At 42.9% G+C, this 18,795-nt stretch overlaps 1 protein-coding gene across 1 annotated transcript in view; it reads right to left on the bottom strand.

Annotated features, from left to right (window-relative positions):
* The window catches only part of LOC135539680 (voltage-dependent L-type calcium channel subunit alpha-1D-like), a 123,509-nt gene extending 108,567 nt beyond the window's left edge, over positions 1-14,942 (bottom strand). Inside the window, exons 1-3 of the mRNA XM_064965719.1 lie at positions 14,786-14,942; positions 3,802-4,219; positions 2,240-2,345 (exon numbers count right to left, since the gene is read on the bottom strand). Of these exons, the coding sequence (XP_064821791.1) occupies positions 2,240-2,345; positions 3,802-4,070 (375 nt within the window). The 5' untranslated portion in view covers positions 4,071-4,219; positions 14,786-14,942. The remainder of the gene's footprint in view (positions 1-2,239; positions 2,346-3,801; positions 4,220-14,785) is intronic.
* Between the last annotated feature and the right edge of the window lie 3,853 nt (positions 14,943-18,795).

Here is an 18,795-nt window from a genome sequence, read left to right as displayed (position 1 = left end):
CATGGCTCTGGTTAATTCCCTCTAAACTACAGAATCAGACCCCCTGTTACATTTAATCTCCCTATTTATCCAAAGATACTTACAGTGGTGCTCCATACATTTTATATGGGTGGACCCAGCTGGAATTGAACCCACAAGCCTGGTGTTAAAGTCACCATGCTCTACCAACCGAGCCATGCAGGACCATGTTTTGGCCTGATACTCACACTGGTTTATGAACATTGCAATCCCCTCACTAAGCCCACGCTCTTTCGGTGAACACCGAGCGAGCCCATAGATTACACAATACTGTAGCACAGACTGTACTGTCCCAGATAACCTACTTTCCTCCTCCTATGCACCACTGTGCAAACAAATACCCCTGGGGTCACCCTCCTGGAGGTCATACGGGCAAGCATTACACCACACTTCTCCTCTCAAGTAGTAGGTCACATCGTAGTATCTTACAGTAGAACGTCTTCGTTCAACCGTAGCATAATGGCAGGAACACCGTGCAGGCGTGTATATGTATGCGACCAATGCAATTTGATTTCTATAAGCCCCATGCATCTTTTAGAGCAGAAGGTGGGTTGAGGGTTACAAAACAGGACGGCTTCTAGCTCTCTATCGCTCTCACACCATCCTGCTCTCAGACATTGATGAATCACTAAGCTCTCCAGCTAAATTCTGCTCACGTAAGAATCCAAATGTCTGTTGTCTCGCCAGCGGACTGTGCAGGAACACACTCTGAGCTGTAGGAGCCCTGCTATGAACACCACGTCACCCACAATGCATCAGTCTACACAGACACACTGCCGAGACTCGCGTGCGCATAGGGGGAGCACAGAGAGATGACGATTTCTACAAATAAAAACGGAACGAAATTCTGGTGCACTGCAGGAACGATATGACATGACGAAGTACAAATGTGAAAGAGCATGGATGGTCTTCTACCTAACCAACGGCTGGACTCATAGTCACCGTGGTTACACAAGAACAATCTTTAAACAGTAGATAGCACACACATCTACACATCCCCAGCACACACACACACACACACACACACACACACACACACACACACACACACACACACACACACACACACACACACACACACACACACACACACACACACACACACACACACACACACACAAGTAATACACATTAAAAACAAATGTCCATTGAACAGCATGACGTGTCCCATTTAGTGCCTTTAAACACTAGTCATGACAACTGCTTGAGTTCCTGCACCTCTTATACAATATTGTTTGAAAAGTATCGTGGAGTTCCTACACCTAAATATAAACAGTACTGGCACCCGACATGAGTACCGGCACCTATTTCAGTCCAATTTCAAGCTTCGTCAACCATACACAACCGTAATATCACTGCAGGGTAAAGCATAATGACCTGACAACAGAGGGTGCCCATTGTTCAACAGCACCTCCACAGAGACTTCAATGACACCACAAGTCACCTGCACCATGAATGCTGTCACTGCCAGAGCACACAGCAGCAAACCCAAGGAGTCATTCACAGTACAAGGTGAAAACAGCCAAGGCTCAGGGTGAAGTGCCCCTTGGCTACTTCACCCTTTACCTCTTGTGGTTATCACACAAGTCAGAGTTATACTTAAACTAAACCTTTAATAGTGAGAGCTTTGCAATAGTGATGGCTGGTCGACGAATCACCGTCTCTTTGATGATTCGTTGAGAGGCCCGAGACAAAAGTACAAAGGTATTTTATAGCCAAGATACACCCCTTCAACCTACACGACGATCAACAGATAGATAGAATGGGTCACAAGGTTAAGATGTGTATGAAAGATACCTATAATACATAGCAGACAGTATCAGTGTCAACAGTGTCAACAGTTTTCATTGTATCACCAGTGTCTGGCCCTCCGACTCCAAACTGGAGCCATCTCTCCCTGGTACGGTATAGAACAGAAACATTAACTCATGCTCTGGAATGCTCTTTAGGATTTATCACCCAAAAGACATTGTAAATCTCCTGTCAGTGTTATCTCCCAGAGGCCCATCCTCAGTAGAACACACACACACACAATAGTTAAAAATACCCTCCCTATTCGGTTGAATAAAACAACCATGATGCAATAAAAGTATTGTAACATCATCTTGAAATTTTGCAACCATACTCTCCAGAGCACAACAGGAGGTCAAAGGTAATGCAAGGGGGTCCGGAGGTCATGGGGTTCATTTGAGTAAGGAGTAATGCTGACGTATGTACTCACCAGGTCATGGTTGGTGGAGTTGGAGTCATCCTGAGGGAAGGGGATGTACACAGCTAAGGCCATACAGTTGGCAAAAATAGCTATTAATATAAAGATATCAAATGGCCTGGAAGACAAGGTTAAGGGAAAATCATCGAAGCGGGGGATCACATGAATATATTCACCGTGTCAACATTTGACTATTTCCTGTTCAAACTGATAATCATCAAACACAGACAGAGTTCAAGCCAAAGACATCGGAAGTGGCGAGAGTCAGAAAAAAGTCATAATGGCATTCAAAATGCAACTTGGCAATTCAGGGCCAATCTAAATAACATGAGATAATGTGCAGAGTTATCACAGTGTTCTGATGACTGTGTCTTCTGGAGCAGCAGAGTCCCAGCAGAGGCTCACGCAGCTGTGTCGTGTCACTGAGTCACCCTCGCCCCACCAGTATTTTAAGATTTGGGACGTGGTGACTTTCACTGCGCCTTAGGAGGCAGCAAAAAAACAACTTTTTTTTCACCTCCAGTTGACTATTCTCTCACATGCACCGCCAAAAAAACACAAAGTCTAGAATGATTCACACATCGCTGGCTATAGCTGTCAAATAATCTGTCTTTCCCTGCAGTAGGTTACCTACGCTAGAATGAACTGATTAAAAGTAAACGTTGACTTGCTGTTTCACTTTCATATTCTTGTGTTGGGTAGTGAGTCACACTCTGCAGTGATATTAACATAAAGGGGTGTCTCTTGTCTAGTTGTACTGGTCTGTGAGGGGAAATGGAGATGGGATACAGTCACTGCACATGGCTAAGCTAAAGCTAGTCAGCTAAAGCTAGAGTCAGCTAAACCTAGAGTCAGATAAAGCTGGTCAGCTAAACCTAGAGTCAGCTAAAGCTAGTCAGCTAAAGCTAGAGTCAGCTAAACCTAGAGTCAGCTAAACCTAGAGTCAGCTAAAGCTAGTCAGCTAAAGCTAGAGTCAGCTAAAGCTAGTCAGCTAAAGCTAGAGTCAGCTAAAGCTTGTCAGCTAAAGCTTGAGTCAGCTAAAGCTATTCAGCTAAAGCTAGAGTCAGCTAAAGCTAGTCAGCTGAAGCTAGAGTCAGCTAAAGCTTGAGTCAGCTAAAGCTATTCAGCTAAAGCTAGAGTCAGCTAAAGCTAGTCAGGTGAAGCTAGAGTCAGCTAAAGCTAGTCAGCTAAACCTAGAGTCAGCTAAACTTAGTCAGCTAAAGCTAGAGTCAGCTAAACCTAGAGTCAGCTAAAGCTGGTCAGCTTAAGCTAGAGTCAGCTAAAGCGAGTCAGCTAAAGCTAGGCATTGGCTAGGTGCAACTCAAGATTTAGCCAACTGTACGGTTCAGACAAAGGTAAATCATGAATTGGTGCATGGGAGGCAATTCACCTGATGGCCCTGAATGGACCCTAACTGAGCCTGTGATGGTTCTTCTCATGCACTGACCTACACATCACACACACACTGCAACACACACTAAAGTACAAGGTATAGATTATCAACATCCAGAGTCACACACACACACACACACACACACACACACACACACACTCTGGTCCGTTGTGAAGGATACTTCCACTCTACCAGGCTGATGCAGGCTCTTCGTATGGGATTGTTGAGTTTGAGGCAGAACAGGGCCCTGGCTGGCCTGGTGTTGGCGTTGCTCCCCTGCTTCTTGCTTTTGGCGTACTGCGCCCGCTTCTTCTGTGCCAATGCGCCCACCGGGACAGTCGGCACCGAGACCGGGGCAGCCGGAGGGGCGGCTACCGGACTGGGCACCGGCGGGGCAACTGGGGTTGCAGCCGGGACCGCAGGGGCGTTGGCTGGCCCGTTGGCACTCATGGTGTGGGCGTGGCTCTGTGGGGCGTGTCCAGCAGCATGGATCTGCCAGGAGAGAGGGCGGGGCTAAATGAGGGGCACAGGGCGGTCTGACCAATGGGCTGGCACGTCACCAGAGGGAGGGACTCTGGTTCTGCTGGCATAATTTGCCTCTGTGAAAGAGAGCACAGGAGAGAGAGTGGTTACCAATCCATATGTTTAAATAGAAAACTGATCATTGATCATCACTACTAAAATCATCAGTAGAAGGTTACTGTGGTGACTTTATCACATGGAAACTGGTAAAGGTAAACAAATAATCAATTAGCGCTGTTAGTAGTTTCCAATTTAGCACCACGGACAGCGATGATTGGAATACCTACTATCTCACATTCAGAACCACAAGACCATGAACAGCAGCCATCTCAGGTAAAGCTGCGTCAATGGCTAAGAATCACTTGAAGATAAATAGGCTACAGGGAAGACCTACACAGGAAGCAGCATACCCAGCAAGAAGCCTGAATCACAAACTCTGTTGTGTGATACTCTGTTTCAGCCATATTTTATTTCAAACGTTTAACTTCAAGGGGAATCTGGGTTTGTTGTGATCAAGACGAAGGCATTTCTAGGGTCAGTGAGATGTTTCACACATCATTTCCCAAGAAGAGGGCGGGTCTGGGCTTCGTGTGAACCCGGAAGGAGACACCCCATGATGACATCCGGTCTATGGGGGGGGGGGGGTCCTATGTAGTCCTGCTTTGTGGCATTTTGCGAAGCCTCTATGTTATACTGACTGCACTATATGTTAGTCAGCATGTAGATATGGTTGTCCTTGTTTGATAGAGCCATTGGACGTCTTTCAGCAATGTTCCTATCGGCGGATTCAATTATAAATGTATAAGGTGACACATTCTTTCCAGTCTCTGAAAGGCTACAACTCGATATGGGGCAGTGGTCCCTGCTCTGGCCCCGTCCCTACAACACAAGTCCAATTGGGCAAAACTGAAAGAACTGACCAGACCACAATGGCTTCAAGTGATTCCTCTCATCAACACGAATTTGACAATGGAGAATTTTGACACGTTCTCTTAGCTAGCTACATGGAGACATTCAACCGTACGTTTCAACCGGAATAAACTATGGGACCTTATATAGACAGGTGTGTGACTTTCCAAATCATGTCCAATCAATTGAATTTACCACAGGTGGACTCCAATCAAGTTGTAGAAATATCTCAAGGATGATCAATGGAAATAGGATGCACCTGAGCTGAATTTCGAGCCTCATAGCAAAGGGTCTGAAAACTTATGTAATTAAGGTATTAGGTTTTTATTTTTTATAAATGTGCAAAAATGTCTAAAAACCAGTTTTTTTGCTTTGTCATTATCGGGTATTGTGTGTAGATTGATGAGGGGAAAATGTTTATTTAATCAATTTTAGAATAAGCTGTAACGTAACAAAATGTGGAAAAAACCTTAGGCTTTTCCGAAAGTAGGCTATAAGATAATGAATTGTCAAGGAAAGTTTGAAGGGGACTGCTATAGTAGGATCATCATCAAAAAATAACCAATTACACGCAATATGTCCATAGCCTATTTATCAGAGATGCTGATTATCGAGAGAGAGAGTGTTGCAAAGATTTTTCAAATACTGTGAGGAACTATTATAATTTAAATGGATGTAAAAAATAAAATATATATATTTTTTTTAAATACGTACTTTGTTGACTTGTGAGGTGAAGAAAAAATGACTGAGAAGCCCAGCTGGTCACTTTCCTAACATTTGACATTTGCGAGAAGCAGGCCAGGTACTTCTATGCGTGCTCAGGCAACATTAACAGGACAGAGAAACCAGTATAATATGTTTAGCTGTAGGTTGCATACTTCTAGTTCTGCCTGGTTCAGCTTAGTTCTCTTATTCCTGTGCTCTACAATGAGAACTATGCCAAAGCAGGCAGAAATAGAGGTATGCAACCTATAGAAATGAAGGAGAACATATTCTGTAGGAATATTCTCTCCTCCTACACATATTATTATAGTAGCGCTATAATAACACATGTAGTGGTCCCGTCCGTGGTAGGGAACTGGCATTAGACGGTTCGTTATGTGAATCAGACAATGAATCAAAACATTTTATTACAGTTTGTGATAAAACGGTAGTTGTTCAAGGAGAGACCTTTCCCTATACAAAAATGAAACCAAATTTAGAAATATAAAAGGCATTTATTTATACATACAAACTGTATCAGTTAGTGTCACTACGACAATCCAACATTTGCCACTGCCAGAGTAGGCTTTTAGGAAATTCAGTCTAGTTTTGACAGGGTAATGGAGTGACATGAAACAAAGGTGTGCCTGTCCGTTTGACTGTGTGATGAGGTGAGACACGATAGCTTAGTGTGTTCTGATGTGGTATAGCAGAGTCAACCCAATTACAACACCGTTGCAGGCAAGAAGAGAGAGAAGGCTGTACTGTAAAACTGAATGTCAGTGGTAGACAGTGGTAGCTTATGTCAATGGAAATTCACTTGCTGGGTGGCATGGTGGGCTGGGGAAGATGAGACTTTGTGCTTGAAGCGAATGCCCCATCTGCTGTCTACGGCCATCTGGATAAGACTCCGCCGGAAGTGATGAGTACAGGGTTCGTAGACCTTCTTAAAACCATCCACTGCTTGGACCCCTTGCAGAAGATCTGCTTGTACTGCACGTCTCCTGGAAAGACATGGTTGTGGTGTCAGCATCTAGACTCGGTTGATAAAGGGATGTAAGGGCATCACACCTTTGTTGGTAAAGGTGTCAACAGATGGGTCCTAAGTGATTCTAGACAGGCTAGTATATGGTTTAGGGACAATGACGCATTCCTCGTGCCTGTGGATCCAAAATGCACTGACTTTATGTATATACGTTGGGTATATTTCAACAGGGGACTGTGGAACGTCTCCAGATTAACCTGCATTTTACAAAGAGAAAAAGTGTAGACTCAATAACATGGTAACATGGTCTGGAACGTACTCTGTCTGGTCCTCGAAACTCCTGTGAACCCCGTAACACAAACAAATGCATACAAACACTACACAAATTCATGTTGTAATGAATGAAATTATCTTTGGTGTCGTAAAACAATCCTCGGTTCCTGCCTGTGTCTCGTTTAAAGAGGAGGGGGAGGGCCCCCTACGGAAAAACATCTGGCAGAACACCCAGAATACGTTCTTTAAGTTAAGATAGAGACAGAGCCAGTCACATGTGTGAACCAATCCAATGAATCATGTTTATGTAGGTTTAGATAGCAGTATATAACGCTCTATGTAAGGAACGCTCTTCAGATTGGTACTTACAGTTTAAGTCGGAAGTTTACATACACATTAGCCAAATAAATTTAAACTCAGTTTTTCACAATTCCTGACATTTAATCCTAGTAAAACGTCCCCGTCTAAGGTCAGTTAGAATCACCACTTTATTTTAAGAATGTGAAAAGTCAGTATAAAAGTAGAGAGAATTATTTATTTCAGCTTTTATTTCTTTCATCACATTCCCAGTGGATCAGAAGTTTACATACACTCAATTAGTATTTGGTAGCATTGCCTTCAAGTTGTTTAATTTGGGTCAAAAATTTTGGGTAGCCTTCCACAAGCTTCCCACAATAAGTTGGGTGAATTTTGGCCCATTCCTCCTGACAGAACTGGTGTAACTGAGTCAGGTTTGTAGGCCTCCTTGTACGCACACGCTTTTTCAGTTCTGCCCCAAAAAATTCTATAGGATTGAGGTCAGGGCTTTGTGATGGCCACTCCAATACCTTGACTTTGTTGACCTTAAGCCATTTTGCCACAACTTTGGAAGTATGCTTGGGGTCATTGTCCATTTGGAAGACCCATTTGCAACCAAGCTTTAACTTCCTGACTGATGTCTTGAGATGTTGCTTCAATATATCCACATAATTGTCCTCCTCATGATGCCATCTATTTTGTGAACTGCACCAGTCCCTCCTGCAGTAAAGCATCCCCACAACATGATACTGCCACTCCCGTGCCTCACGGTTGGGATGGTGTTCTTCGGCTTGCAAGCCTCCCCCTTTTTCCTCCAAACATAACAATGTTTATTATGGCCAAACAGTTCTATTTTTCTTTCTTTCATCCGACCAGAACACATTTCTCCAAAAAGTACGATCTTTGTCCCAATGTGCAGTTGCAAACCGAAGTCTGACTTTTTTATGTCGGTTTTGGAGCCGTGGCTTCTCCCTCGATGAGCGGCCGTCAGTCAGCCAGGATCTGCCAGAGCCGTCAGTCAGCTAGGCGATGCCAGAATCGCCCTTCACTCCGGCGCTGCCGGAGTCTCCCGCCTATTCGGGACCCATTTCTAGGGTCCCCAGTCCAAGGTCGGTGGCGAGGGTCGCCGCTTTAAAGAGGCCACGGAGGCGGGCGAAGAGGCGCACTAGAACTATGGTGAAGTGGGGTCCATGTCCCGCGCCAGTACCGCCACCGTGGACAGACGCCCACCCAGACCCTCCCCTATAGGTTCAGGTTTTGCAGCCGGCGTCCAAACCTTTGTGGAGGGGGGTACTGTCACATTCTGACCTTTATTTCCTTTGTTGTGTCTTTATTTAGTATGGTCAGGGCGGGAGTTGGGGTGGGCAGTCTATGTTTGTGTTTCTATGTTTTTTCTAATTCTGTGTTTGGCCTGATATGGTTCTCAATCAGAGGCAGCTGTTTATTGATGTCCCTGATTGAGAATCATATTAAGGTAGCCTGGGTTTCACTGTTGGTTTGTGGGTGTTTGTTTCCGTGTCTGTGTTTTTCACCAGATGGTACTGTTTCGGTTTTGTTATTTCATGTATTTGTTTATTGTTTTTGTATTTCAGTGTTCAGTGCTTTTGTTATTAAAATCGTTGTGAACACTTACCACACCACATCTTAGTCCGATCCTTACTCCTCTTCAAACGAAGAGGAGGAAATCTGCCGTCATAAGCAGTATGACGGCTGCATGGTCCCATGGTGTTTATACTTGTGTACTATTGTTTGTACAGATGAATGTGGTACCTTCAGGCATTTGGAAATTGCTCCCAAGGATGAACCAGACTTGTGGAGGTTTACAGTTTTTTTTCTGAGGTCTTGGCTGATTTCTTTTGATTTTCCAATGATGTCAAGCAAAGAGGCACTGAGTTTGAAGGTAGGCCTTGAAATACATCCACAGGTACACCTCCAATTGACTCAAAGTATGTCAATTAGCCTATCAGAAGCTTCTAAAGCCATGACATCATTTCTTGGAATTTTCCAAATTGTTTAAAGGTACAGTCAATTTAGTGCATGTAAACTTCTGACCCACTGGAATTGTGATACAGTGAATTACAAGTGAAATGATCTGTCTATAAACAATTGTTGGAAAAATTACTTGTATCATGCACAAAGTAGATGTCCTAACCGATTTGCCAAACCTATAGTTTGTTAACAAGAAATGTGTGGAGTGGTTGACAAACGAGTTTTAATGACTCCAACCTAACTGTATGTAAACTTCCGACTTCAACTGTGTGCAGTAGTGGATCTTCTGTCATGCATCCCACTGCTTTTTTTTTGCCGCACCAAGATTTACATGTTGAAATCGCCACTGCTACTTTGTAGTTAACATACATTGAGAAGGTTTTTGGGAAATCCTTTCCATCTACCAGAAGATGGTTGTCATTAGCATCATCGCTAACGGCTACATATGGCAGACAAAGGTGTGCACACAGGAAGGGGCATTTCCACACTGACTCTTCAGAAAGTTGAAAGAAAATAGGAATCACTTATGCATTTTGTCTTATCATCATCTTGGGGAAATAAAATAATGATCTCATAAATTCAATACATTTAGTTGATTTCCTACTTTTCAATACACTTCTACTGGGAAGCCAACATTTTCCCAAACTGGAGATTTAAACAATGATGGTGGATCCTCCAATTCTGGTTTATCCACCCCACCACTGCCATTGAAAATAACTAGTTTCCTTCTGCGCCTCACAAAAGGATAGTTTGAAATGCGCCAATTTAAGTTCAGAATTATGATTACAACGTGTGCATAGGCTCTAGTCGTTTTAACGGAATAGACTATAATGTTTTTTCAGCTCAGATTACTCAAGAGGCATACAACGGAGTGTAGGCATAGCTCACAGGCCTAGTGTATATATATATATATACATATATATATATACATATATATATATATATATATATATATATATATATATATATATATATACATATATATATAAACTCAGCAAAAAAAATAATGTCCCTTTTTCAGGACCCTGTATTTTAAAGATAATTTGTAAAATTCCAAATTACTTCACAGATATTCATTGTAAATGGTTTAAACACTGTTTCCCATGCTTGTTCAATGAATCATAAACAATTAATGAACATGCACCTGTGGAACGGTCGTTAAGACACTAACAGCTTACAGACGGTAGGCAGTGGCAGGTAGCCTAGTGGTTAGAGCGTTGGGCCAGTAACCGAAAGGTTGCTAGATTGAATCCCCAAGCTGACAAGGTAAATATCTGTTGTTCTGCCACTGAACAAGGCAATTAACCCTCTGTTCCTAGCCATCATTATAAATAAGAATGTGTTCTTAACGGATTTGCCTAATTAAATAAAGTTTAAATAAAAGGTAAATTAAGGTCACAGTTATGAAAACTTAGGACACTAAAGAGGCCTTTCTACTGACTCTGAAAAACACCAAAAGAAACATGCCCAGGGTCCCTGCTCATTTGCGTGAATGTGCCTTAGGCATGCTGCAAGGAGGCATGAGGACTGCAGATGTGGCCAGGGCAATAAATTGCGATGTCCGTACTGTGAGACGCCTAAGACAGCACTACAGATAGACAGGATGGACAACTGATCGTCCTCGTAGTGGCAGACCACGTGGAAGAGTGGGGTAACATCTCACAGCAAGAACTGGCAAATCTGGTGCAGTCCATGAGGAGGAGATGCACTGCAGTACTTAATGCAGCTGGTGGCCACAACAGATACTGACTGTTACTTTTGATTTTGACCCCCCCCCCTTTGTTCAGGGACACATTATTTCATTTCTGTTAGTCACATGTCTGTGGAACTTGTTCAGTTTTTGTCTCAGTTGTTGAAACTTGTTATGTTCATACAAATATTTACACATGTTAAGTTTGCTGAAAATAAATGCAGTTGACAGTGAGAGGACGTTTCTTTTTTTGCTGAGTTTATATATACACTCCCGTTCAAAAGTTTGGGGTCACTTAGAAATGTCCTTGTTTTTGAAAGAAAAGCAAACATTTTTGACCATTAACATAACATCAAATTGATCAGAAATACAGTGTAGACATTGCTAATGTTGAAAATGACTATTGTAGCTTGAAACAGCTGATGTTTTATGGTGTACAGAGGCCCATTATCAGCAACCATCACTCATGTGTTCCAATGGCACGTTGTGTTAGCTAATGCAAGTTGATCATTTTAAAAGGCGAGTTGATCATTAGCAAACCCTTTTGCAATTATGTTGTGCTAATTAACTGTTGTGCTCATTAAACAAGCAATAAAACTGGCCTTCTTTAGACTAGTTGGGTATCTGGAGTAGAGGTCGACCGATTAATCGGAATGTCCGATTAATTTGAGCCGATATCAAGTTCTCATTGATGTATTATATTAAGTTAAAATAAGTGTTCATTCAGTATTGTTGTAATTGTCATTATTACAAATACATTTAAAAAATCGTCCAATTAATCGGTATCATTTTTTTTGTCCTCCAATAATCGTGATCAGCGTTGAAATATCATAATCAGTCGACCTCTAATTTGGAGCATCAGCATTTGTGTGTTTGATTAAAGGCTCAAAATGGCTAGAAAAAAATTACTTTCTTCTGAAACTCGTCAGTCTATTCGTGTTCTGAGAAATGAAGGCTATTCCATGCGAGCCATTGCCAAGAAACTGAAGATCTCTACTCCCTTCACAGAACAGTGCAAACTGGCTCTAACCAGAATAGAAAGAGGAGTGGGAGGCCCCGGTGCACAACTGAGGAAGAGGACAAGTACATTAGAGTGTCTAGTTTGAGAAACAGACCTCTCACAAGTCCTCAACTGGCAGCTTTGTTAAATAGTACCTGCAAAACACCAGTCTCAATGTCAACAGTGAAGAGGCGACTTCGGGATGCTGGCCTTCTAGGCAGAGTTGCAAAGAAAAAAGTCATATCTCAGACTGGCCAATAAAAAGAAAATATTAAGATGGGCAAAAGAACACAGACACTGGACAGATGTGTCAGGATTTGGCCAGGGTTGTTCCGGAATCGACAAGAATACACAGAACACTAGGGCTGGGTGCTAACATACAAACACAGAGCACAGAACTGAGGGAAACTAAACTAAGGGTTTAAATACAATCAGGGGAAACGAGGCACAGTTGCAAATAATAATGGGGAACAAGGGAAAAAACATAAGGTCAAAAAGCACAATGGGGGCATCTAGTGACCAAAACCCGGAACAACCCTGGCCAAATCCTGACAAGAGGAATATACAGTATTTGTATTTTTTCATGCCGGTTCACAGTGCACACCAAACCAAGCTTTCTACAGGTGAAATGAAAATGTGCTCGTTCTAACTTGTGGAGAGAAGATTTTTGTCATGTTTATGACAAAAACATAATGTTGTTGATATAGTAATGACTATATACAGTGGCAGAGCTATGGTGAAATGTCCTTTTCAAAATTGTTAATAACTTGACACACTCAACAGCTACCCCAACAAGAACCACTATACTCCACACTAACCAAGACGCCTCATGCCACTAATCTTAAAAAAGCCATTGCCATTCTGTAACAAACTCAAACCTAACTCTTATCGAAATGATTGGTACTGTTTTATGAGACATAGGTTAGGCACTCATGATGCATTGCATAGCCGTATGCTTTTTGTTAGTCTTCTTCATCTCATTTCTCTTGATTCAAGAGTCAGTCGGTCTCCTCTGTCTTCCAGTGTTGAAAGACATGCATGTGTCAGTGCGAGTTATGGAATGTTGTCACTGTCACCACCATGCAGGGGGTCATGAGATGATCTCACTCCTTCAGCCCACCAACAGTATACAGTCACACGGGTATAGTAACACTATAATAACACATTAATAGCAGAGTAGTACTAGTAACATTGTAATCACATAGTAATAACTGAATAAGTATCTCCAACAAGACCAATAATTCAATCAACCTTCTTTATAATCTAACTACACAAGGTAAGAGTGGGTAATCGTTAAAAGATCAGTGTCGGCAAACAGGGCATAGTAGGCTATAGGCTGGATAGTCTGCTGAGTCTCATGATTGGAAAATGAGGAGAGAGAACACCCCCTCCCTCAAAAAGGAAAAGTGCACCGATAACATTTTTTTTGGAACCAGCAAAGAGTTGAGTGAAAAAAGAGTGGTTAAAAACCAAACGCACAGGCAATGCTAATATAAATATAATGCATCTCTAAAGTACTATTGTTGCATTATAACGATGCAAAGTTAAAGCATTGGTCTATCAAAAATAATGTAAGCAAGGCTCTATGATTAAAGGCACAAGATTAGGATATGTGGCTGGGTGATGGACCCGACCATTGCCATCACAACAAAGAGGGGACACAACCGTGTAAACAAGACGAAATGATTCACTGAAAAATGCTGCCACATGTATTAAAATATCACCGCATATGACATGCTTCCCGAGCCAAAAACAACAAGGATAAGCTGCATGAATTCAAAGTTGTTACTAACACAACTTGGTCAAATCAGTTGTATAAGTCCTTGAAGTACGAGTGCTAGGCCCCGCAGAGGAAACAAGAAGCTGAAAAAGGTCACATTGCCTGAATATTCCAAAGAGCGTATAACATTTCTCAAATTCCGTGTATAATAAGGATAGAACGTTGCAATCATCTTTAGCACTGAATATGAACACATTCATCCTGAAAGCACCAACCATTGGCCTAGTGTTGTCATCAGAGGCTTCTGTTTCATTTTCTGTCCATATGGAACAGTAGCCTATGCAGAATGCATCCAAACCCCATCGCACGTGAGATGATTCATGTCCAGTAACATCGATGGAAATCGACACCCGGCGCATTATAACCTGATGTAAATAGCGACTGGCATTCCCACGAGCGATTCGCGACACATGAACAATAGGCCTACCCTTCACCAAACGTGGTCGTATTTCTCCTTGAACACATTGAGGTATATCGTCAAAATCCCTAAAAACGGTGTAAAATGACAGTCCGGCTCCAGGCGCTCATTGCGAAAATGGAGCAATGCATGACAGTCAGATGGTCCTGGCGTTCCTCGGGAGAAACAGCTGGCGTTATTGCTAGGTTACAATGGGTTACAAAGCCCACTGATGTTATTTCGGCTCTGGTCCAGGGACACAAGGTCTATGGCTTTTTGCCCGGCGTTTATCCCCCGCGACGAATTCGGAGAAGGGATAGGCTACAATGCAGCCACCGAACTTCAGTCCGAATGACAAGCATATCTGTCTCGTTCACTGGGCTATTGTCATGATAAATAGTCTCTACGCAAAGCAATTCTGAGATATCCTCAACATAATAGCAGGCAATATGAAGGACAAACTTGGCAACACGGTTTGTAAAAACGAAATGGACACGGTCACTGAGCTATATTGTTCTGGTATGGAAATAATGAAAACAGACATGACTAAACCATTACAAACCCGGCCTCGCTGAGCTAACATGCTAACTTCAGACCCGATTCCATGCAAATAAAACGTACCTTTTCTGAAGACTTATTATTCGGCAGATACCTCAGCGTTATCCACTCGGTAGGGAAAGTCCAGTGCTTTAACGCAAGTCCAGTCTCAAACGGCGAGTTATAATTCATTAGCTTGGGGGCAGGGGCATTAATGAAGCCCTTCCATGTTGATCGTGGAAAGCATGAGACAGGAGAGTGTATGCGGGGGAGAACAGAGCATCCTCGTCCGCTATGCAGCGCTGCTTATCGCCACTGCGTGAGTGAACAGTGAAATGAGCACATTAGAATCAGAGCTCGCTTCCTCCTGTCTCTGTGTCCCTCCTGATCGTGCACACGCGTCTCTTCATTTACACCGCACGCAAAAAGTCACCAACACGAAAGGGCCACAGTGACTATATAGTCTAGGTCTACTAATTAGGTCTAGCCTACTTTTAATTGATTTTCATGAACAACCTCAACATTAAATTCCACCTCAATTTGGGAGGCTAATGGTAAATGCAAATAACATGACTGACTTACTGAGACAGCATTGCCACACCACTGACACAGTAACAGTAGTCCTCTAATTTCGTTGCCTTGATTAACTTGGAAATATGAAAACTGAAGGTCCATGATGACAAATTATATACATTATTTTTTGCAATTACAGACTGTCTTTGTAGTAGCAGTAAAAAAATCGCTCATATTCAATCCATGAATGAAAAATGATCAATTCTAGTTGACATGGTCCGAGTGGAATTGACCAAATTACATATTGAAGAGAGGCGCACGCCAGCATAGCCCAGCCATATTGTGGATGGCCCGCAAATGTAGTCCCGCATCTGCCACAAACGGATGGCGTAGAATTTGATCGAGCGTTAGTGTCTGTCATTTAAAGTAAATCGGTTGCAGCAGCCAGTAGAGAGAATTAAGTTGACAAGTGTTGAAAGCAGCGGCGATTTTTGCATGTAAATATTAGTGGGCCAACAAACAAAAAAACAGTGGGATGCGTGTCAGCAAAGCCACTACACAACACAACACTAAACAATACATGAGTTGCACTATAACGGTGACAAACGGTGAACACAAACTGTTATAGGGCCTATACATAAAGCTGTCACAACAGCATTGCCAACATCTTACCACCGCTACACCTGGCTATCAGCGGAGCCTTTTCTGGCAACAAAACAGTGCATTCAGCCTCATTTACTGCCTTAAAAGCTGATAGCTGATATGGCTGACTTGCTTTAACAAATTTGGTTTCTACTGACACTTGAGATGTACAAACTATGGCATATGGGGACAACAAATTGATAAGAGGCAATCCGTAATTTCGATTAAGACATTAATGAGTGAGCGAAGACATAGTCAATACAACCATTTGTTCAGCACTTTTGAAATGTACAGGCAGAATTCAGAACACGGGCTGTTCTTATAGTGTTCTCCCTGTACACATTAGACCCGTAGGATAAATACATGGGGCATATAAGCAGACAATGAAAGCCCTTACAATATTCGATGATTACGTTTCACTAAAACAGGTTATAGGCTACATGAGCACCACCAAGTCAGAACAGTAGGCGAAATTAAGAGGTGAAAATAGATCAAATTATTAGGGTGATGCACATTGAACGCCATTTGGGTCTTTGTGGGTCCAAAAAATATACACCTCATACAACGCTATTTGACGTGTTAAATAAGCTTTTAATTTGACGTGTCAAATTGTGTGTGCTGAATTTGCACGTGCAAGCCAAGCGCCACCACCACGAGTAGCATGTCAAAGCTTAACAAAAACAAGTTTGCAAACAAGCACACACCGGCCATGAACGATCTGTTTAGAATACTACGTTGGTGAAAATATACCAAATTATTAGTGTGAGGCACGTGCCCTATTAACAGCATACGACACAACATACACTTAGTATTACTTTCATAGCCACAGTATACATAACTCCCGTGTATATTACATAATTTATGCAGCAGCATACAATAGATTTTGGACTCACCTTGTGAAGGTGGCGCGGTGGTCCTTTGTGGGCAAATTTTGTCATCAAACTTTGTCATCAAAGTCTGGCATTCTCTGGATTTATGGTGGAAACTCGGAAGAAAGAAAAACACAGCCACTCCATTGAATAGCAGGCTAACGTTAGTGGTTGCTTTGCAATGCTTACCGTTAGGCACTGATTCCTTCCAAACCACGCATTGTTGAATTTGCAATTTTCGACTTGTTGTGTAATCTTTATGTCCAATGGCCGATGAGCACAGATACATTTTATCTATAATTTCTCTTAATTATTTCTCTTCATATGAAGAGAAGGAAAAGGATTTGCCCGTAGATTGTCGACTTGATTCATTATGATGACTGCTAGCTAAGACTTTGAAAGTAAGATTTTGACATGATCAGTCCATTCAAAGCTACTGTAAATATAACGTGATTTTACTAGTTTTTTCTGTCGCCAATGACCTTGAGCCTTCGTGGAAGGGCACTTGTAATATAACTATATGGCAAGATCCAAAGGGCTGAAATTTTGGATGTCTACCCTTACTAAGGACTTAAACTTGGCGATGACGTACTGTCCCAATGAGTGACAGAACACTGAGCCAATCACGGCGCAAAGCTTCTATTTTCTGCTGGCTCGCCCCACCACCAAAGAAAGCACTGAGCTAGGCTGAAATACCAGAATTTTGGAGCTGCCTTACTCATGAAAACAAACAAAAAAGACCTTGTGGGTATGCAGCTTTATTAACTGAATGATATATTTATTTTGTTTGCAAACTTATATGTGACAAGTATTAATGCCAAAATAATATGCAAAACAGGCAAGCCCCCCCCCCAAAAAAAAATAATACATATATATATATATATACATATCACATATATATATATATGTGTATGTATAGACAATTTGTCACGAATATTACCGAAGGTGACTCCCCTTCTCGTTCGGGTGGCGCTCGGCGGTCGTCGTCGCCGGTCTACTAGCTATCACCGATCCGTTGTTCTGTGTTCCTTTGGTTTTGTCTGATTGGTATCACCTGTTTCTTGTTTGGTTGTTAGGGTAGGGTTATATATAGTTTGTTCAGCCCGCTTCTGTTTAGTGCGGGCTTGTTCGTCTGTTTTATGTTTGAGTGTATTTTGTTTGTATTTTGGGTTTTGCGCTGTGCGTTAATATTTTTGATCATTTATTTTCCTACTTTTGTTCATGTTATTTTTCCGGGACATTAAAGCGTGTTTTTTCCCACATCTTTAGCTCTCTGCGCCTGACTCCACACCTCCTCACTCATTTGCCGTAACAGAAGCCCTCACCACGATATGGAGTCAGCAGGAGCAGCGACCACTCCTCTTCCCACTATGGAGGAGAGAGTCCTTCATCACACGTCCATCCTCCATCGCCTAGGATCAGCGATGGATCAAATGATGGAGAGGATGGATCGTTGGGAGGGGAATGGTCTCCCTACTACCCCACCGACCCTCCCACCAGCAACTCTACCATCTCCCCCATCTGGATCCGGTTCCAGCGCTCTGCGCATTACGCCTCCGAGGAAGTACGATGGAGCAGCGACAGGGTGCCAGGGATTCCTGCTTCAACTAGACCTCTACCTGGCCACCGTTCGGCCGGCTCCCTCGGACGAGGAGAGAGTGTGGGTCCTCATCACATGCCTTACGGGTAGAGCCCTGGAGTGGGCTAATGCGGTCTGGAACGGGCCCGACTCAGCGAAGGACAATTACCCGGAGTTCACCCGCCGTTTCAGGGCCGTGTTCGATCACCCTCCAGAAGGTCGAGCGGCGGGTGAGAGATTGTTCCATCTCAGACAGGGGATGAGGAGCGCGCAGGACTTTGCGCTGGAGTTCCGGACCTTGGCCGCTGGAGCAGGGTGGAACGACAGGGCCCTGATAGACCATTACAGATGTAGCCTGAGAGAGGACGTCCGCAGGGAGCTGGCCTGTCGGGACACTACACTTAGCCTGGATGGACTGATAGACCTGTCGATCCGGTTGGACCATCTGCTAGCTGCTCGCGGACGTTCTGAAAGGGTCCTGTCAGTTCCAC

The sequence above is a fragment of the Oncorhynchus masou genome, chromosome 5, assembly GCF_036934945.1.
Source record: "Oncorhynchus masou masou isolate Uvic2021 chromosome 5, UVic_Omas_1.1, whole genome shotgun sequence".
NCBI lineage: Eukaryota > Metazoa > Chordata > Actinopteri > Salmoniformes > Salmonidae > Oncorhynchus > Oncorhynchus masou.
This window is presented reverse-complemented; position numbering and strand designations above follow the sequence as displayed.